The sequence below is a fragment of the Dromiciops gliroides genome, chromosome 4 (assembly GCF_019393635.1).
Source record: "Dromiciops gliroides isolate mDroGli1 chromosome 4, mDroGli1.pri, whole genome shotgun sequence".
NCBI classification, from domain to species: domain Eukaryota; kingdom Metazoa; phylum Chordata; class Mammalia; order Microbiotheria; family Microbiotheriidae; genus Dromiciops; species Dromiciops gliroides.
In genome coordinates, this window is record NC_057864.1 from 72,297,525 (window position 1) to 72,320,342 (window position 22,818).

General features: G+C 37.7%; 1 protein-coding gene across 1 annotated transcript in view; it reads left to right on the forward strand.

Moving 5' to 3' along the window:
* TDRD5 (tudor domain containing 5) overlaps positions 1-22,818 on the forward strand; it is a 61,810-nt gene that overhangs the window by 20,747 nt on the left and 18,245 nt on the right. The window contains exons 6-15 of the mRNA XM_043962682.1: positions 960-1,113; positions 3,755-3,918; positions 4,739-4,959; positions 6,885-7,097; positions 7,636-7,702; positions 8,583-8,783; positions 10,440-10,592; positions 12,391-12,510; positions 12,869-13,051; positions 17,405-17,551. Coding sequence (XP_043818617.1) covers positions 960-1,113; positions 3,755-3,918; positions 4,739-4,959; positions 6,885-7,097; positions 7,636-7,702; positions 8,583-8,783; positions 10,440-10,592; positions 12,391-12,510; positions 12,869-13,051; positions 17,405-17,551 — 1,623 coding nt within the window. The remainder of the gene's footprint in view (positions 1-959; positions 1,114-3,754; positions 3,919-4,738; positions 4,960-6,884; positions 7,098-7,635; positions 7,703-8,582; positions 8,784-10,439; positions 10,593-12,390; positions 12,511-12,868; positions 13,052-17,404; positions 17,552-22,818) is intronic.

Consider the following 22,818-nt stretch of genomic DNA (forward strand, 5'->3'; position numbering starts at 1 on the left):
TCTTTCTTTCTGTGAGGAAATTGGGGTTAAGTGACTTGTCCAGGGTCACACAGCTAGTAAGTTGTCAAGTGTCTGAGACCGGATTTGAACTCAGGTCCTCCTGAATCCAGGGCTGGTGCTCTATCCACTGCTCCACCTAGCTGCCCCTCTGCTTCCTTATTTCTTACAGAACCTCCCAGCTTTATGACCTTGACCATGTCCCTACACATGCAAAAATGACTCTCCATCTTTTCCTTTCCTTTCCTTTCCTTTCCTTTCCTTTCCTTTCCTTTCCTTTCCTTTCCTTTCCTTTCCTTTCCTTTCCTTTCCTTTCCTTTCCTTTCCTTTCCTTTCCTTTCCTTTCCTTTCCTTTCCTTTCCTTTCCTGTCCTGTCCTGTCCTGTCCTGTCCTGTCCTGTCCTGTCCTGTCCTGTCCTGTCCTGTCCTGTCCTGTCCTGTCCTGTCCTGTCCTGTCCTTTCCTGTCCTTTCCTTTCCTTTCGCAGTTGGGGTTAAGTGACTTGCCCAGGGCCATACAGCTAGTGTCAAGTGTCTGAGGCTGGATTTGAACTCAGGTCCTCCTGACTTCAGGGCTGGTGTTCTACCCACTGCGCCACCTAGCTGCCCCCATGTCTTTTCTCTGACTGTTGCGCATACCTAAAGTATACTTCCTCTTCACTTCAGCCTCATGGAATCCCTCTCTTTGTTTTAGACCCAAGTCAAACAACTTAGCCTATCCTGATCTCAATTGCTAGTACCCTCCCCATAAACTTATATTTAATTTCTTTGTAATCATTTTTTAGTCTGCATCTTTGTATTATCTCCTCTGATAGAATGTAAGCTCCTCTGAAATAAGGGATTGTTTAATTCATTGTTTTTGTTTACCAGCATTTAATGTCATGCAGGGCTTAATTAGTGCTTGTTAAGCCATTAATTCAGTTTCCTTCTGCTCTTCATTTTAATTTAATTTTTTTTTATGATAGGCAGTTTTTAAAGAGCCACTTTCACCAAAGAGATTGGGATTTTTAAACGTGGCAGAGCTTGTTGGATCTCTTAGTGACATTCTCCATGTTGAGTTCAGGGAAGGTGAACAAGACTTGTTGGTGTTTGATACAGAGATGAAGCATTTGACAACAGGTAGGTTGAAATTCACTATTTAAAGCTGGCCAAAATGGCCCACAGTGACCTATGATAGGATAAACCAGGATGAAATACAAGAATATATAACAGAGATAACATCTGGACATTCATGAACATTTGAGTGAATCTTGAATTGAGTTAATTGGGGGTGGGGCGTTAAAGTGGATTTTGCATGGTTTCTTTTAAAGTTCCACTATATTATTTTTTAGTCTGTCTTCATGATAGCTCTTTCAAGTCAAAACAACACATTCTGAACCTCATGGATACTTTTTTGTTTGTTTGTTTTTGTTTTTTTTAAGTGAGGCAATTGGGGTTAAGTGACTTGCCTAGGGTCACACAGCTAGTAAGTGTTAAGTGTCTGAGGCTGGATTTGAACTCAGGTACTCCCGACTCCAAGGCCAGTGCTCTATCCACTGCGCCACCTAGCTGCCCCCCATGGATACTTTTTAAGCAGAGGAAAGGAACTAAGGGATAACCTGGAGAATATGATGAACTCCTGTTTCAGCCTATACAGATTAGTTTTATTAATCTCCTTTCACGTTTGGGTTAATTTGGCATAAACACACAGGTGCTGCTTATTAACCAATATTATACGCATACATAGATAACTTATTGGAACACAAAACAAGAATGAAATAGAGAGTTGCCCATTGAATTTAGAATTGTTTAACACCAAAATACATTAATTCACTAACAGGCATTGGTGAAATCACTTATAGTGAGAAAGGAAGCCCTAAGCTTGATACTGTACAGTAGTTAAATTTGTCTTTTTTCGTTAGCATTGGTTTTTGCTTCTGATACTTTTTATTTCTCTTTATTGCTTTTGCATCATTTTCATTTTCTATGTTTATATATATATTCCTTCCCTCCTCCCACATAGCTAAGCTACTTGAAATGTACTTTCAAAAAAGTCTTTTAGTTGTTCATTTTAAAAATCAGTCTCTTACTAATGACACTCCTCCTCCCACCACCTCCACATACACCTTCCCCTCCCCCCCAAAAGAACCTTTTTTGTTAATAAATACAATTAAGCAAAAATAAATCAACATCCTGTTCCTGTAGTCAGACGTGCCTCACCATACATATGTGTATGGGTGTGTGTGTGTGTGTGTGTGTGTGTGTGTGTGTGTGTATGCAGACACACATATAGATCACATATGATCTTTTTCTGTCTCTCTAAAAGCATATGAAACTTTTCTTTCTTTTCTTTTCTTTTTTTTTTTTTTGGCACATGGGGCAGTGAGGGTTAAGTGACTTTCCCAGGGTCATACAGCTAGTAAGTGTCAAGTGTCAGGTCCTCCCAAATCCAGGGCTGGTGCTTTATCCACTGTGACACCTAGATGTCCCCAGCATATGAAAAATAAATGAATGGAGTAGTATAGTATTAAATACATATATTTGTAACTTGTGCCATTTAATTTCATTTTGGAATTTAATGTACTAGAACACTTCCTAAGGAAATATCCATATATTTCTTTTAAAGCAGTAACAAACACAGCTATTTTGAAGGGTTATTTTATTGAATTGCAGATTTTGTGTAAAAAGCATCCTTGATAGTTCAAGAGCTCTTTGATTCAAGGTGATAAAAGCCATAAATATCAGAACCAGAAAGAATTTGAGAGAAGGAAAGATCACTTAGATCAAGCCACCACCCCACCCCACCCTTTTTTTTTAACAGATTAGGTAACTGACACTTGGTTGAAATGCCTTTCTCCAAGAGTAAAGCCAGGATTTGATCCTCGGCCTTAAGAAAAGTAAGCCCCCAAATTAGCCTTAAAAACATATATTTTACTTACAGCTTATTCCATAGATGCTTCAATTTTGTTCTTCTGTATTTTTTAAAGAATAAAACTCCTTTATTACTATTAAACTTTTGTACCCTTTTGTGCGGTGATGGTTTATTTAAGTAAGATTTTTTTTTTGGGAAAGAAGTATTTCTGATGTTAAGGGTGTAAGGAGATGAAGAGGATTGGTGGGTAATTGTTGCTTAATCTGAGTTCCAAAGAACTCTTAAAGATGTCAGTTACAGCTCAGCTCTTCTACCCTTTTCTTGCCTGAGATGCAAACAAAGCAAGACCAGGCACTTTTTTTAGGAAAAAAATTGCTGTATGGACATGAAGCAAAGAGAGCATTTTTCATGTTTAATTATTTATTTTAAAGTAGTTTCTGTCATGTACAGCAAAGTACTGTCATTATTTGTTGTAATGGTTTTTAGCTGTTACCCACTGAAAAGTTTTTAATTGTTCTTTTTAGGATTTTACTGCCCTTTGGTCTAGGTTTTTTAGATGGTTCCAAAATGAGAGATTAGCAGGGAACAGTGTAAAGATACATGGTTTCAAAGTACATCTTGAGACTGTTTTGATAAATCTCTTGGTATTACATTTTCTTGTAGGGAGTAGTATCTTGTCATATGAACATCTTGTTACATGAAATTAGTTGGGGAATGTCCTGAGAAGAATTCCGGCATTCTTATTGAGGTATTATGAGGCTATGCCATCTTTAGAAAGTTAGCCTATGCTGAGATGAATACACTGGAAATCAAAGCTGTGTACTGTCTCATGTGCATAGGACATTCTGACTTTGGCTATTTAAAGTGTGGCTGTTTTACCTTTCAATGATGAATGTTTGATCCAATTAGATAAGAAAACAGAAGGCAAAGGCAATATCTCCAGTCCCCCCCGAAATTCCCTGTCATCTCCAGATATTAAGGATACTTCCTGGAGTTATTCTGTGGAAAAGCAAAGAGATATAGAAGAGAAAGTCTGCAATAAATTCAGCCTGGTCACAAAGCCTGTGCCCCTGGTAAGTGAAATTTAATAACTTTAATTTTTAGACCTGTAGAAGTAATATGGATAGTGACTTAAATGAGTTCAGTTGAGTTAAAATATCCCTTTTACAAAGATTTGTTTCCAAAGGCAACTTCCTTCTGAACATTATATCTCGTTGTTCTGAAGTCATTAAATGGAGCAGCCGCCATCTGTCAGTCATTGTTGCTGGCTTCTGTTGGCATTGTAGTTCTCAATTATGGCAGAGGAGGACTTGACAGCTTTCTTACCATTTTGTGTTTGATTTCACCACCACTGTTTGTCAAAATTTGTGTCAGAAACTTTGGGATATTTTGGGGAAAGAGTTAAGGTGCCCCACATGACTATTTTTGGTTTTACTGGCAGTAGGCCTCATCAGCAAACCCCAGAGCCCAGCCCTAACCTCTAGGTTACCGCTGCACTCTTTCATTCCTTCATCCCCGATTGATGCTTTGTACCCTACATGGAACATTCTGGAAATTGTGCTATGGCTTTTTAGTATGTAGTCCTTGGTGGTGATGGGTTGGGGGTGGGGGATGGGATGGCCACAGAGGAAATGAGGATTCCTGCAGAGCAATGTGTTGTTTCCAAACAAGAGTTTGAAAACGTCTTTCTCACATTGATTGTGCAGTGGGGCAATTTGATAGTGTCCATTGCTAAGGGACTTGCCCATTGTGGGGGGTCAGAGGAGGATTTATCTGAGGGCAGTTATTATGAGAAGTAGAATATCATTTCTCTCATCTATCCATTACTTTACTTAGCTCATGATTGCACCACAGCATTTAGAATTATACTTTTTATGTTTATGTTGCTTGCAGCATATGGGAATGAAACAATCGCAGCTCACCCTGGAGATGTCAGGGTACGAGATCCCACCAGATGCTGTGCAAAACAGGAAACTCTGCAGCCTTCCACCATTAGACAGCAGTACCCTAGTAGGGGTCTTTGTAGAGTATATAATTTCTCCTAGTCAGTTTTATATCAGAATCTATAGCAGGGATTCATCAGAGTTACTTGAAGATATGATGATTGAAATGAGGTAAGGAACAGGTTGCTTTTCTGAATGTTTTTCTACTTGAAATTATTTGTTTAGTATTGAAGTCCTTTGTTACTAACCCCTACTGCAAACTTTGCTCAGTTTTCATTTAATGTTGCTCTGATTTATACTCTAATTTTTTTGAGATTATCTCTAGATATGATAATAATATTCCATATACAGTAATAATATGGCAGCTAGGTGCCACATAGTGGATGGAACACTGGACCTGGAGTCAGGAAGACCTGAATTAAAATTCAACTTCAGACACTTATTGACTGTGTGACCCTGGGCAAGTTACTTAAATTCTGTTTGCCTCATTTTCCTCATCTTACAAGATAGAAACCACAATAGAACTTACCTCAAGGGATTATTGTGAGGATAAAATGAGATAATATTTGTAAAGTGTTTAGCACAGTGCCTGAGACATTATAGGTGTTTAATAAATACTTGTTCCCTCCCTTTGTTCTCAGTTCATAGAATCATAAAATATTATCTATGTAACTGAATGCTACATACAGAAATAGAAAATCATTACTTTCTTGGTACTCCATTCCATTTTGGGTCAGCTTTAATATTAGAATGCCTCCCTGTAACTTTATATTTTTTAAAGTGAGGCAGTTGGGATTAAGTGACTTGCCCAAGGTCACACAGCTAGTAAGTGTCTGAGGTTGGATTTGAACTCAGGTCCTCCTGACTCCAGGGCTGGTGCTGTGCCACCTAGCTGCCCCCTCCTTGTAACCTCTACTTGTTGGTCCTACTTTGTTCTCTGGGGTTAAGTCTCCCTTCCACATGAGAACTCATTATATCTTTGGAAGTTACAATCATGTTACTCTTTTCTTTTCAGGGATAAGTATATCTATTCAATTTACCTGATCCTTTTATTCAATATGTTGAATTCCTTCACCATTTTGGTTACTCTCTTCCATTAATATTCTGATTTGTCAGTGTCGCTTCTAAAATTTGGAAGCCAGAACTAAGCATATTGCCTATCTGGTCTGGCAAAAACAAAGCATAGCATGATGATAATCTTTTTCTCTGGATGCTTTTTAAAAATGCTTTTCTCTGTTAAGTTTTATCTTAAAAATTGTATCTCCCACACGAAAATATCTCTAGAACTGTATCTTGTTCATATATTCACTACATGCCATTTTTTATATTCCCACAGTGCGTGTCAGTAAAGTTGGCACTCAATAAATTTATGTTAGATGAATGATACTGGTCATAAATCCCATTATATTACTATTACTGCCTTATTTCTTGTTAGTGTAGGGTGCCTCCAGTAAGGAAATTCTTTTTACTAAATCACATCAATGCTTACTCTTTACCTTATAGTCTTGAGGAGTTGCCTCGGGCTCAAAGAGGTAAAGTAATTTTTACCAGTGTCAGTACAGGGCAGATGTAGGACTTGAACTGATAACGTTCTGACTTTAAGGTCAGCTCTCCATCTATTATACCGTACTGCCTCTCTGACATCACAGGTTTAGATCGAAAAAAATTTTCTGGTAGGTTTTTCTTTTAATTAGGGGAGAGAATTCTGAAAAAGGAAGAAAGAGATTTGTCTGAGTAGAAGAAAGTAAATCAATTAAGATTAATAAAGAAAATAAGAGAGGTGCTACAGTATAGTGGATAGAGTTGGCCTTGAAACTAGGAAGAGCTAGGTTTGGGTCTTGTTTCTAATATTAAGTCACTTATGCTTTTAGTGCTCTAGGGTCTCTTAAGTTATGACTTCCAGAGAAGGTGCTGACCAGCATTGGCTGGAGTTTTTTTTACTATGCCAGTGAAAGTAGAGGTCTCATCCCTATCCTTAAAGAAAACAATTTGGGAAATTATAGGACACCCTTCTTCATTATCTGCCTATGAAATATAACAAAGATTGTTTCTGCTTTCTTTCATGATTGCTATTTCTTTGTTTTGGAATTTTGCAGGCGCTGCTATTCCAATCAGTTAGTATCTGATCGCTATGTCATGCCAGAATCTTTTATCCAACCTGGCCATCTCTGTTGTGTAAGGATTTCTGAGGATAAATGGTGGTACCGAGTCATCATTCATCGAGTTCTTGGGAAGCAAGAAGTTGAGGTGTTCTACCCAGATTTTGGAAATTTGGGAACTGTTCAGAAATCCTCTCTGAGGTTTCTCAAGTAAGTTAACACATCTGCCAAGATGAATTTGAGTATTAGAATGTTCAGACCAGCTAGGTTTAGAAATGCTTCCTTTGTGGACTGTTTTAAATTTACCTCTGGACTCCTACATTTCTTCACCTGAACCAAACTTTAGATAAAGCATTGTTACTATGTTTCATTGATGTATTGTCAGAAGTGTCTTATTTGCCCACTTGCCTTTGTGTCTCTCATTCTCCTTTATTGAATGGGTTATGAGATTAGTTTCCATCGGCTTAGCTTTTTAGGTAATGCTATGATCAACTTATTAAATATACAGGGCTAAAGTAAGACTATAATTTTTAAAAAATGTGTTAAGTAGGGGGGGCAGCTAGGTGGTGCAGTGGATAGAGAACCAGCCCTAGATTCAGGAGGACCTGAGTTCAAATCTTTCCTCAAACACTTGATACTTACTAGCTGTGTGACCCTGGGCAAGTCACTTAGCCCTCATTGCCCTGCACCTCCCTGATCCCCCACCAAAAATGTAGTAAGTGATCATGGATTTGGATGTCTTTTATAGGTGCTGCTACATCAAGCTTCCTGCTCAGGCCATTCCTTGTTCCCTGGCTTGGGTGAGACCCATAGGGGTATGTGTATATACATAGCTTATTTTAATATTATAAAATTCTTCATTTTAAGAAGAGTAAAATGTGTTTAGACTAATTGGGGCACACTTTCTCACAGAAGTAGTTTGTCTAAAATTAATTTATTTTTAAAAAGTCTGAATTTAAAGCACAAGCAGAAGGAATTAAAACTAGATCAGTAGGGGCAGCTAGATGGCGCAGTGGATAGAGTACCGGCCCTGGAGTCAGGAGTACCTGAGTTCAGATCCGGCCTCAGACACTTAATACTTAACTAGCTGTGTGACCCTGGGCAAGTCACTTAACCCCAATTGCCTCACTAAAAAAAAAAAAACCTAGATCAGTAAGATTGGGCCTTGAAATCTGCTTTAATGAATAAGAATCTAGAACTGAAGAGGGATTTGGAGTACATGGGCCAATAGATAAAGTAAAGACTGTGGACTTTAAGTGACCTGTCCAATGTCATCAGCTTCTTAGTGACAGGAACAGAATTAAATCATAAGTCTCCTGACTCAATTTAGTTCTTTCCATTGTATTGCAATATGTAGTTTCAGTGCCTAGTACACAGTAAACACTTAAAGGATTTTTTCTTAATAAATGTTTATTGTCCCTTTAAGGAACTATTTTTACTTATGAATTATCCTTAGTTTGGTATAAATTTCTTAATGTTACATGCAGATTTTACCTGCTGAATTAGTTCCTTTATATTGATAACCCACTGGGAATAGTGCTATGTTTTGTTTATGGAAGGAAAATCATAATTAACATTGCTCTAAAGTCATGAGACATGGGCACAGACTCAGTTTCAGTTTATAGGGGCAGGAAACATGCAGTAACTCATCCTTAAATCCCTTGTGGTTAATCTCACTGGTCGTCTCTGTTTCAGGAGCATTGGACACCCCAAGCAATTTTGCAGTTCCAGAAGCTGTGTGGCTTGAAGCCATTGGTGGGAGTAGTGGATGAGTATGTTGATGGGGTCCTCAACCTCTTTCTGTGTGATACATCTTCAAATGAAGACATCTATTTCCATCACGTCCTGAGAGCAGAAGGCCATGCCATTGTCTGCCGAGAAAATGTCCCATCTAAGGTAGACAAATATGGCTGCATTTTATATTACAGAGTAATTAAAAGACTTGATTCAGAAGGTTACCTGTAAACCTGATGTTAGATGCAGCAGTGGAATTTTTACTTTGCTTAAGTGCAGATTTTCAAATGACATTCTAGGTGGTACAGAGGACCTGAAATCAGGAAGGCTTGAATTCAAATCCAGTTTTAGACACTTCCTAGCTGTTTGACCCTGGACAGGTCACTTCATCAGTTCATCTCATTTTCCTCAACTGTTAAATGTGGTTATTAAAAGCATTTATCTCCTGGGACTGTTGGGGATCAGTGATATGATATTTGTAAAGTTCTTAGCACAGTGCTTGGCATGTAGTAGGAGCTATATAAATGTCTGTTCCCTTCTAACTGACCTCAGATATTGTGACCTGAAGTAAAAAACAAAACAAAACTACTTATGTGTTGTTTTCCACACTAATCTTATTCTCTAAACAATAACTTTTTATTTGTTAAGTGTTGATTTTAAATTGGCATATAAATCACTACAATTAGGGAATTAAGCCCAACTTTGAGAAATCCCTTAAATCATCAAAGAGATTCTAGTAGCCTAACATGGGAGCTAAGATGGAGGAGAGAAGCTAGGAACTTACCTGAGCTTTCCCGTATTTCCCTCAAAAACAACATTAAATCAAGCTTCTAAACAGAATCTGTAACTACAGAACCTATAAAAAGAGAGACACAGTCCTGCTACTTGAGATAATTTAGAAGACTTCAGGAAAGGTCTGTTTTACCTGGGTAGAAGGGGAGGGCGACTGCACTACTCGTCTCAGCTGGCAGCTCAACTCAGCACAGGTTGGCTCAGTGGGCAGCTTGACACTGCTGCAACTTGACACAGCTGAGAGTGGGGCGGCTGAGAGCAGTAAGAAGCTTGCAACAGTGGACCTTCAACTTTATAAGTTTAAAAATAGGCTACAACATGAGCAAGAAACAAAAAAGGTCCCTTACCATTGAAAACTTCTATGGTGAAAAGGAAGACCAAAACTCGAACTCAGATGAGTTTGTCGAAATGCCTACAAGTGAAGACTCAAGTGGGAAGATGATCTTGTCTCAAGACCAAAAAGCCTTTGAAGAGCTCAAAAAGGCTTTTAAAAACCAAATAAGAGAGGTAGAAGAAAAATGGAAAAAGAAATGAGAGAAATGAGAGTTACACTGCAAAAAGAAGCACAAAAATTGACTGACAAAAACAATTCCTTAAAAAATAAAATTGGCCAAGGGGCACCTAGGTGGCGCAGTGGATAGAGCACTGGCCCTGGATACAGAAGGACCTGAGTTCAAATCCAGCCTCAGACACTTGCCACTTACTAGCTGTGTGACCCTGGGCAAGTCACTTAACGCTCATTGCTCAGCCCCCCCCCCCCATACAATTGGCCAAATGAGAGAAAAAAATGGCTAAATGGGAGGAAAAAATGGCCAAATGGAAAAAGAAATGCAAAAGCTTACTGAGGAAAATAAGGCCTTAAAAATTAAAATTAAGCAGATGGAAGCTGATAACTCCATGAGACACCAAGAATCTGCCGAGCAGAATCTAGTAGCATAACATTCTGTAGCTTGAAAAGTATGAGGTCTACTTTATTTGGAATTTGTTTACTTGACTAATTGTGTGTATCTTGTGTTTAAATCCTAGGGTTTCAGAGAGCTCAACCCCTTAGCCATGTATACAAAATGCAGTCCAAGGCCTGAAGAACCTGGTTTGATAGAACTGGGTCTTTCTTCCCATCAGCATTATTTTAATGAAGACCGAGAAATAAGAAGTCCAGAAAATGAATTGGTACCCCTGGTAGGAGGCTTTAAAAAAAAGTACCTTAGGGGGCAGCTAGGTGGTACAGTGGATAGAACACTGGCCCTGGATTCAGGAGGACCTGAGTTCAAATCCAGCCTCAGACACTTGACACTTACTAGCTGTGTGACCCTGGGCAAGTCACTTAACTAACCCTCATTGCTCTGCCAAAAAAAAAAAAAGTGCCTTATTTCATACAACTCTTCTATATGAACCTTTCTAATCTAGCCCCACTCTTTTTCACTGTTCCCTCTTCTGCCCCAGGCATTTCTCGTTTCCGCTCTCTCCCCTCCCTCATACCTTCGCTTGAAAAATCCTTATTTCTTCTCTTCCACCAGTCGAATATGATGCTTCCTCTGAGATCACATCACTTCAGGAAACTTTAGGCTCTAATACCTCTTTCCCATTGCTCTTTTCTTTTATGGTTACTGTGTAACTGTCTGTAATACAAACTAGAGCTTACTCCTTGGTTTCATTCTTATTCCACATAAGAATGTCTTACATCCTGCTACTACCAAAGTAGAGTGGTATAGCAGAAAACATACTAGACTGGGAGTTAGGAGACCTAGGTTCTACTAGTTCTGCCACTTAAATAACTTTGTGACCTAAGGAAATCAATTAATAGTTCTGAGCTTTGGTTTAATACCCCATTGGGTCAGATCTGGTCCTACAATTGTTTATCTAACTTTGTGGTCCAAAATATATACTTTGAACCTTTGCAAGGCTTTTTTCCCCTCTTTGAATGTATCACAAAATATCTCTGTGTATTAACAAAATACTTGTAATTTTTGGTGTTTTTAAAAAATAGAATAATGTAGATTATGTAGTTATTTAGAAGAACTTTATTGATTTGTAGAAAGAAAAAAGGGCTATTTGACCACAGTGGTACTATTACATTCTTTGAAAAACTTTAAATTACCATTGTAGTATTTATATGAACATTTACCTCCATATTTTCTAAAAGCAAATTTTAATTTTTTAATTTTGACTTGCCACTAAAATTAATGCTTTGACTTTGTTTTCTGAAAACTGAATTGTTTAGCTTTGTTCCTTTAACATTGAGTCAGAAGGACTTTCTTTTGTCTCATAGTTCCAATAGCCTTAAAATTGCATGAAATTGACATTATCATTTCTTTTAATGTGACCATAAACACCTGTCAGAAGGCAGTGAGTGGCTTATGGAAGGAGACAGTGTCGAATCATTTTTTATTCCATTAGCATGTTATTTTTTTTAAAACCAATTTTTTTTTATTATTATGAGAAGATGATGATTATACAAGACTGTAATCTGTTACATATAGTAAGATTATATATATGCACATATAAATTTGTATGTGTACTTTTACATATAGTTTTAAAAAATTTATATGTGTATGTATATATGTATGTGTATGTAAAATTAGCAGTACCTAATTCTGTGACTCCTAATCCAGCAAATAAAATGACATGGCACAGAAGCTATATCTTCTTTGTTGTGTCTCAACTTCCCTTTCAGAATTTTAGTTTACAGTAAACTATACCTCACAAATTGATAGGTGTGATCTCTCCTTCCACCTAGGATTCATCTAGAGATTCACCTGACAATAATTTATAGTTTCCAGTTCATACGTTGATTTATTGTAGTTAATGCCAGAGGTTGTAAGAAAAAACAGTTTTTGTTCCAATACAGTAGCTATCCGTTTTGGGTTATTCTGTGGGCTTCACTAAAATCTTATTTTATATTTTTAAAATAATTGTAGCCTGTGGGGTGAGAAGGTGTAGAAAAAATATAAAATTGCTTTTCTTTCATGTCCCCTAGAGAGATACTGGTGACCAAAAACCTATCAGCTACCTGGAACCTGAAGCTGAGGTGCCATTTTTGGGTTCAGACAGAGTTTCATCAGAAGCCCAAGATGAAGACTGTAAAGAAAACCAAGAGGTATTCAGACCCCACAGAACCAAAATCAGAAAATGAATTTGGAGAAGAACCATTTAATAAAGTGTTAGTTTAAGGGGAATGAAATGAGAAACAGCTGTGTACAGTGACCATTTGTAATGTCTCAGGGTAACCCTTAGAAGCAAGAATTGCAGATTCTTTAGTACTGGTTTAGGAGAATCAAGAAGAGTTAGTATGGCACAACCCTGCTTTTTCCTTGGTGCCTCAGGTTTTGGTTAAACAAAATAAAACAAAAAAATGGTGATCAAGAAAGTCTTTAAGCAATACAGATCTAAGTGGGGCCTGAAAGGAAAAGTAAATCATAGCTGGTTTTATTTCTTTCTTTTTAATTTATTTTCAGCTAGAGTATCCTGTTGAGATGCCATACCTTGAGTCAGTGTCCATAGGTGATGATGTTTGGGATGAAAACTGGTTGCCTGTGCAGACTGACAGAGAGAAGAGAAATGGGAATGCCTCCCTTTTATTTACATCAGGACTTGCTGGAAGGAAGCAGTGTCAGCCATGCAAAGAATCACTGCAAAAGGTTAGAGTTTCTGAAGGAAAGGGAACATCTCTACAGAGACAGGATATTTAAGTTTAATCACAAGATCATGTGGATCTTAGCATTCAAATATACTTATCAAATTAAATTCAGAAGACTCTAATGAATTTTCTTTTCTTTATGTCAACAATTAGTTTCCAGGTCTTTGCTGCCACAGAAAGAGCAGCTATTAATATTTTTGTGCAAATAGGTCCTTTTCCTTTTTCTTTGATCTCTTTGAGATACAGACCTAGTTGTATTGCTGGGTCAAAGGGTAAGCACAATTTTATAGCCCTTTGGGCATAGTTACAAATTGTCCTCCAGAATGGTTGGATTAGTTCACTACTCCACTAGCAATGAATTGGTGTTTCAATTTTTTTCACATCCCCTCCAACATTTGCTATTTTCCTTTTGTGTCATGTTAGCCAATCTGATAGGTGTGAGGTAGTCTCTCTGAGCTGTTTTAATTTGCATTTCTTTAATCAGTAGTGATTTAGAACATTTTTTATGTGATTGTTAATAGCTTTGATTTCTTCTTCTAAAAGCTTCCTTTTCATATTCTTTGACCATTTGTCAACTGGGGAGTGGCTCTTATTTTTATAAATTTGACGTAGTTCCCTATATATGAGAAACGAGGCCTTGATCAGAGAAACTTACTGTGAAAATCCACCCCCCCAATTTCCTGTTTTCCTTCTAATTTTGGCTACATTAGTTTTGTTTGTGAAAAAGCTTTTTAAGTTCATGTAATAAAAATGAACTATTTCCCTTCCCATAATCCACTCATCTCTTCTTTGGTCATAAACTCTTATCTTATTAATAGATATGGCAGATAAGATATTCCACATTCCCCTAATATACTTATGATATAATTCTCTAGGTCCAAATCGTGTATCCATTTTGACTGCATCTTAGTATATGGTGTGGGATGTTTATCTGTGCCTAGTTTCTGCCAAATTGCTTTCTATTTTTCTGAGAAATTTTTGTCAGATGGTGAGTTTTTTACCCCAAAAGTTTGGATTAGTGTTTATCAAACCCTAGATTACTATAGTTTTTTTTTTACTACAGTGTATCATGTAATTATTCTATTCTACTGATCTACCAGTCTATTTCTTAGCCAGCGCCAGATTGTTTTTATGATTACTACTTTGTAATATTGTTTTAAATCTAGAAATGCTAGGTCATCTTGCTTCACATTTTTTCATTGATATTCCCTTCATATGTTTTTGACCTTTTGTTTTTTCAGATGAATTTTGTTATTTTTTAAGCTCTATAAAATAATTCTTTGGTTGCTCGATTGGTATGCCACTGAATAAGTAAATTAATTTAGGTAGAAGTGTCATTTTTATTTTATTGGCTCAGCCTATCTATGAGAAAATAACATTTCACCAGTTATTTAGATCTGTCTTTATTTCTGTGAAAAAAAAATTATAATTATGTTCATATAATCCCTAGGTTTGTCTTAGAAGATAGACTCCCAGGGCAGCTAGATGGCACAGTGGATAGAGCACCGGTCCTAGAGTCAGGAGTACTTGAGTTCAAATCTGGCCTCAGACACTTAACAATTACTAGCTGTGTGACCCTAGGCAAGTCACTTAACCCCAATTGCCTAAAAAACAAACAAAAAAGAAGGTAGACTCCCAAGTATTCTGTATTGTCTTCCATTATTTTAAGTGGAATTTCTCTTTCTTTCTCTAGCTGCTGGATTTGGTTGGTAGTGTATTAAAATGCTGGTGATTTATGTGGATTTATTTTGTATCCTGCAACTTTGTTGAAGTTGTTTTTTCAACTAGTTTTTTTTTAGTTGATTCTCTGGGATTTTCTAAGCATATCAATCATATGATCTTCAAAGAGTAAAAATTTTGTTTCCTCATTGCCTATACTAATTCATTCGATTGTTTTTTTCTTGTCACATTGCTATATCTAACAATTCTAGTCCAATATTTAATAATGGACATCCTTATTTCATTTTCAATCTCATTGGGAAGATTTCATGTTTATCCCCATTACAGATGTTTGCTCTTGATTTTACATAGATATTTATTTTAAGAAAGGCTCCATTTATTCCTGTGCTTTCTAGTGTTTTTAAATTAAATTTAATTAATTAATTTTTTTTAGTGAGGCAATTGGGGTTAAGTGACTTGCCCAGGGTCTGTCTGAGGCCAGATTTGAACTCAGGTACTCCTGACTCCAGAGCCCGTGCTCTATCCACTGTGCCATGTGAGATTTAAAATTGGATATTAGATCATAAATCTCCCCTATTTAACCTTTCCCTTAATTTATCTCCCAGACTAGTAAATGGAAGAAGCTTTTGGTTTTCTAGATAGACCTTTTATTGTTATGGTAGTCACAAGGTGATGTTGATTAGAAGGATAGGAAAGTAGAAACACAATACAAATCGTCTTAAGTCTAAGCTTAGTCTGTATTCCTTATAAAAACTCACCAAAAGAGAAGGCCACCTTTGGAGAGAGAGAGACCGTCTGTGCCGCGCAGTCAGGAGACCAGCAGAGCAGGAAAAAGCCCCACTTCCGTTCTCTCCACCCCGGAAGTCGAGTGCGTAGCAGGCAGTCTGACGTGCGCAGCAGGCTGACTGTTGGTCTCCTCCCCAAAAGGGTGGTCCTTCAAAAACTGGAGTCTTTCAGTTATCCTAACCGACTGTTAAAAAACTTTCATATTTTTTTACCACAGCCACCTAGCTGCCCCTCCAGTGTTTTTTAATAGGAATGGGTGTTGTATTTTGTCAGAGGCTTTTTCTATATCTATTGAGATAAAGATAATTTTAGTTATTGTTGATTATTCTGATAGTTTTTCTAATATTGAACCAGCCTTACATTCCTGGCATATAACCTACTTTGTAATATATTGCTGTAATCTCTTTGCTAGTGTTTTATTTAAAATTTTTGCATTGGAAATTGAAGGGATGCCCATCAGTTGGGGAATGGCTGAACAAGTTGTGGTATATGATTATGATGGGATACTATTGTGCTATAAGAAATGAGGAGCTGGATAGTTTTGTTAAAAACAGGGAAGATTTAAATGAACTCATGCTAAGTGAAGTGAGCAGAACCAGGTAAACATTTTACGCAGTAACAGCAATATTGTAAGGATGATCAACTGTGAAAGACATAGCTATTCTGATCAAGACAGGGATCCAAGATAAATCCAAAGAACCCATGGTGAAAGATGCCTTCCAATTCCAGAGAGACCTCATGAACTGTGAATACAGAGTGAAACATACTTTTTCATTTTCTTTATCTTTATTGTTTTATTTTGTTTGTGTTTTCTTTTTTTAACATGACTGATGTGGAAATATGTTTTGAATGACTTACGTGTATAATCCATATCAAATTATTTGCCTTCTAAGAGAGGAAGGTTGGGGATAGTACTTGGAACTCAAAATTTTTAAAAATTAGTGTTAAAATTTTTTTACACATATAATTGGGAAATATTTCACAAAATAATTTTTAAAATAAAATATAAAAGTTGTTGGCGGGTGTTAATACTGGTCATTGTGGGCTTATTTGCATTAAGAAGACCTTTGTTTAGACTACAGGTATATTTGTACGTTAATGAAGTGAATTCCTTTTTTTGCTATTTTCTTTCCTATTTATCACAAATATTTATAGACATTTAGCCCATTTTTCTTTTAAAAACATTAAAAAAAAATTTCTCTCTGGTATATAGCCATAGAGTCTTTAATAAGTTGCTCCTTCACATTTTTTTTACCCATTACAAGGTAGCTGCTCATGATAGCCAAAGTATAAAAATTATATAAAATAGAAAAGATCTATTTCGAGAGTTACGTTCACTTTTCTGTGATCCAAGTATTTCAGTTAGCTGGCTTGAAACCTGTAAATAAATCCAATAGAAATGCTTTATATTTGAGCCAGGAAATGTTGATGGATTTGTATCTAGGGAGTTACAATCAAATTGCTGAATTTTCTCTTATGTGATTTTTAGCAAGGTTGGGAATTTTTAATCCATTTGAATATAACATCCTGGGATTGGAGTAATGGATATAAGAAAGGACAAATAACCTACTATTTGAAGCTGTGTTTTCCATGCCTGTCATTACAATTTATTCCCCCCCCCTCCCCGCCCCCTTAAGGCAATTGGGGTTAAGTGACTTGCCCAGGGTCACACAGCTAGTGTCAAGTGTCTAAGGCCAGATTTGAACTCAGGTACTCCTGAATCCAGGGCCGGTGCTTTATCCACTGTGCCACCTAGCTGCCCCCAATTTATTCTTTTACTTAAGATATACAGCTAATTTACTTAAAAAATTTTTTTCACTTTCTTATTCTTCCTCCTTAAGCTGGAACTTGGCCTTATTTTTCCTGCAATTATTTTTTTTCCATGTAGGGATGGTGTTCTACTGCTGAAGAACTATGGAATGCTGCATGGCAGCATTCAGAGTCAGAGAATGATATGAAGATTGAATTTAAAACATCAGAATTCCGGGAACAAGGTACTGAGGAAATTATCACTGACACAGCCAAAAACCACAAGGTAAATGCCTGGTATTGTGACAAGTTTGTGTATCTGCATGTGGAATACTTTGTGCTTTTTTTTTTAAACAAATAAAACTCTTTTCCTGTAGTTGATAGAGTAAATGTTAATAATGTGATGTTTAAAATCTAATGTGTGTCCTTACCTGTCGCCCCCCACCCCAGTTTTTTGGGGAAACTAGCTAAGATTTACTGATAAATTCAGCAAGAGTTTAGGCTTTTAAGCATTTATTAAAGAGTAAAGATAACACATGGAGTACAGTAAAGCAAGAAAAGCCTATCTCCTTTCCTCTCTGTCTGCCACCAACCTGAAGTCCTGGAACGAAAAGGGAGATCCTCAGTGGCTTCTCCCAGAAGCCCCTTGTGAAACAGGAAGCAGGGCAGTCCTCACACACAGTTCCAAGCTAATGGGCTGATAGCATTGATTGACATGACTTACAGGCGGTCTATGAATAGATGTAACTTCTGGATGCCAGGCAGCTTCCAGAAGCTATTCACATACTTAATTTTCAGGAGGGCATCGCCCTGGTTCTCACAGTGTCTTTCTCAGCAGGGGGTGGCACCCTGATTCTCACAATAAGAAACATATAAATTTGGTTTCACATATAACTTACTGTAGTTGAACTTGCTATTTTATGGTTTTGTTTGTATAGGTCATTAAACCCTTGCATAGATTAATATCGCTAACAATCTTTTTGAAAGACTACTCAGGCCTTGGAGTAGAGAAATCCTCAAAAAATCAGAATTAAATACTTTTGGGAAAGAAGAATGGTCTTTCCCAGCTTTTCCCAGCCCTGTGAAAATATTTAGCTTGTACAACTGTTTCTGGCTTGTAATATTGTTTAGTTTCTCTCATCATGCCTTGGTGGTAGGTATTAACCTTGGTACAAAACACAACTGTTTGATATTGTTCAGATTCGTTAGTTGCGAAGTGTTTGTGATTAATGAGGGTTGATAAGGAATACTACTGTCAGAGTGCTTTGTCATATTGGACCAGAGGATTAAAGTCAAAGCAGCTTGTATACTGATAGATTTAGGAAGGATGGGTTTCTTATGATTATAGTATTTCTTAAATAAGGCCAATCATCAGATGAAATCAATAAAAACAGAACCATAGTCTACCATATATGGCAGACTGATTGAGAAATATAGGTTGCTTGAGAACACAGTTTTAGAGCAAAACAGACATACTTACTGGATTGATTATGTGATTTCTTAATGGTACATTATGTGTAGAGTACCAAGGGTCTCATTAAAAGCAGGAGTTTATAGTGAAACAATTAGGTCTCATTAAAAAAAAAGATAACAGTCAACAGACATTCATTTATTTATTTGTTGTTGTTGGGTTTTTTTGTTTGTTTTTTGTGGGGCAGTGAAGGTTAAGTGACTTGCCTAGGGTCACACAGCTAGTAAGTGTCAAGTGTCTGAGGCTGGATTTGAACTCAGGTCCCCCTGAATCCAGGGACAGTGCTTTATCCACTGTGCCACCTAGCTGTCCCCTATTTATTTATTTGTTTTCCGTGTTCAGTGAATATCAGTTCTTTCTTTGAAAGTGGATAGTATCATTAGTCCTTTGGGATTGTCTTGGATCCTTGTATTGCTGAGAATAGTTGTCATTCACCTTTCTTCATCAAACAATATTGCTGTCTCTGTGCACATTCTCCTGGTTTTGCTCACTTCACGATACATCGGTTCTATAAGTCTTTCCGGGCCTTTCTGAAATCGTCCTGTTTGTTATTTCTTTTTTTTTTTTTTTGTATTTTTTTTAGTGAGGCAATTGGGGTTAAGTGACTTGCCCAGGGTCACACAGCTAGTAAGTGTTAAGTGTCTGAGGCCGGATTTGAACTCAGGTACTACTGACTCCAGGGCCAGTGCTCTATCCACTGCGCCACCTAGCTGCCCCCTGTTTGTTATTTCTTATAACACAATAGTATTCCATTACAATCATATACCAGAGTTCATTTAGCCATTCCCCAATTGGTGGGCATTCCTTTGATTTCCGATTTCTTGGCCACTACAAAAAGAGCTACTATAAATATTTTTGTACAAATAGATCTTTTTCTGTTTTGGGGGGGGATGTCTTTGGAATATAAACCTAGCAGTGGTATTGCTGGATCAAAGGGTATGCACAGTTTTATAGCCCTTTGGACACAGTTCCAAATTGCTCTCCAGAATGGTTGGAGCAGTTTACAACTCCATCAACAGTGGATTAGTGTCCCAGTTTTCCCACATCCCTTTCAACATCAGCAGGTATTTATTAAGCACCTGCTATGTGCCGAGCACTTTGCTAAGTGCTGAGGATACAAAAAAAGAGATAAAAGACAGTCCCAGCCTTCAAAGCACTTGCAATCTAATGGGGGAGACAATAAGCAAGCAAATATGTACAAACTATATGCAAGATAAATAGGAAACAAGAGAAGAAAAACACTGGAATTAAAAGGGATTGGGAAAGGCTTCCTATTAAAGATGGGATTTTAGCTGGGACTTAAGACAGTAGGTAGAAAAAAAGAAAGAGAGGGTTTCAGGTATGGGGGACAACCAGCAAAAATGTCTGGAGCTTGGGGCAGCTAGGTGGCTCAGTGGATAGAGCATTGGCCCTGGACTCAGGAGGACCTGAGTTCAAATATAGCCTCAGACCCATGACACTTACTAGCTGTGTGACGCTGGGCAAGTCACTTAACCCCAATTGCCTCACCAAAAGAAAAAAAGAAAATGTCTAGAGCTGAAAGATGGAGTATCTTGTTCACAGAACATCCAGGAAGCCAGTGTCATTGGCTACAAGAGGACATTGGGGAATAAGGTGTAAGAAGACTGGAAAAGTATAAGGGGGGTTGCTTATGAAGGGTTCTAAATGGTAAGCAGAGCATTTTGTATTTGCTCGCGTAGATGATGGGGAGTCACTTGAATTTATTGAGTAGAAGAGTGACATGATCAGACCTGTGTTTTAGGAAAAACACTTTGGTGGCTGAATGGACGATGGATTGGAGTGGGGAGACTTGAGACAGGTAGACAGACTATTGTAGTATTCCAGGGTGAACTGATGAAAGCCTGCACAAGAGTGATAACAGTGTGAGAGGAGAGAAGGAGGCATGTTCGAGACATGTTGCAAAGGTGAAATCAATAGGCTTTGGCAACAGCTTAGATATGGGGGATGAGAGGAATTCAGGATGACGCCTAGGTTGTGAGCCGGAGGGACTGGGAGGATGGTGTCGTCCTTTACAGTAATAAGGAAGGTCGAGGATTATGTATAGACAGTCTTGATATTTTTATGTATTTAGGCTCAGGTATTTGTAGTTAGTGTTGGTATCCATATCCATTGCATTATTAACTCTAGTTCACTTTATCAAAGATAACAACTATGTCCCTGTATCATTTTACACTGTGTAATGTTGCTCTAGACAATATACCATTATTAATAAGATTACCAAATCCTCTCTTAATGCTACAAAGCCCTACTCTATAATTTGGCCAGTTGGCTGAGATTGGACCAACCCTGCCCAGGAGCATCTTACTAAACTTTGCTTATGGTATCTTCCTCTCTCCAGTTTGTCCAGCATCCCAAGTACTCTGGCCAGCTCAGCTCTGCTGAGCTCTGTCTGGTACATGAGCCACTTGGAACCAGCTTAGCCAGCTTGTCTTTTTCACAACCATTTTTTTTCTTTTTCTTTTTTTTTTTAGTGAGGCAATTGAGGTTAAGTGACTTGCCCTTGGTCACACAGCTAGTAAGTGTGTGTTAAGTGTCTGAGGCCGGATTTGAACTCAGGTACTCCTGACTCCAGGGTCGGTGCTCTATCCACTGCGCCATCTAGCTGCCCCCCCAACTGTGGAACCAGCCTTTTGCTCTCTTTTGTTTTTTTTTTTGTTTGTTTGTTTTTGGTTTTTTGTTTTTTTTGCAGGCAATGGGGGTTAAGTGACTTGCCAAGGGTCACACAGCTAGTAAGTGTTAAGTTTCTGAGGCCGGATTTGAACTCAGGTACTCCTGAATCCAGGGCTGGTACTTTAACCACTGCGCCATCTAGCTGCCCTTTCACAACCATTTCTTGCTGCTTTATGTAGTATTGTTTAACATAACCTTTTTTGGGCGGGGAGGGGGGGTGAGGCAATTGGGGTTAAGTGACTTGCCCAGGGTCACACAGCTAGTAAGTGTTAAGTGTCTGAGGCCGGATTTGAACTCAGGTACTCCTGACTCCAGGGCTGGTGCTCTATCCACTGCGCCACCAGTTGCCCCAACATAACCTATTTTTGAACAACAAATTAACACTCTCTGGGTGACTATCTTTTGACACTTGTCACATTCTTTTTTGTGCTATGAGTATTTGAGTGTCAGGAAGCTGTGAGCTCCATGAGAACATAGGTCATAGCTTATCTGAGTTCCCTTTTCCCCAGTGCTTATCACAATGCTTTGCACACATTAGGAACTTCTCTTATTACATGTAAGATTCTTGAGCATAGGCAATTTACCTAACCTCTCTGGGCTTCATTTTCCTCATCTGCAAAATGAAGGGATTGGACTAGACAATATCTAAGGTCTCTTCCCCTTTCTGAATCTGTGATGTTATAATAATATTTCTCCTTTGTTCTTTCTGTTCTCTAAGGACAAGGAGAAGCCCAAAAGGACTATTCACTGCTTTTAGTTGATAAATGGAAAATAGGAGTCAGCTTACCAGATTAAGAATATGGTTGGATTTTTGGACTGTATTTGCCTTAAAATTTTGGAATGAGAAGCTCTGGGGAAGGGATGGAGTTCACTTAATAGGAACTAGTAAAGATATGTTTACTTTCAAATCTAACAAATTTGCAAAAACTTGACAATCTATTTAAAAGGACCTTAAACTTAAAAACAAAGAGGGAGAAAATGGCCTCTACAGGGACTATAGAGGTAATAGCATGAAGCTGTAGTGTAGGAAAAAAGAGAATGGCAGTGGAAAAAGCCAGAAATTCACAAGAGACAAGGACATGAAAGCTAGCAATAGTTAGCATGGCTTAAGGTGCCTAGATGAAGGTATACAAAGTATGAGTAGAAAGCAACGTGCATTAGAGATCTTAATTGAAACTTTGTATTACATCAGAATTGAAGGTCTATCAAATACCTAATTATTAAAGGCATATTTATGGTTGCCAAAGTCACTGAAATAATATCATCATATTTAATTCAGGATGTAAAAAGTAAAACCTGAATAGTTTAAGGACATTTTAGTAATGGAAGAACACAAAAAAAATATAAAAAGGAACAAATCAGGTTGTTATTTTGAAAGTTAATAGAATGTA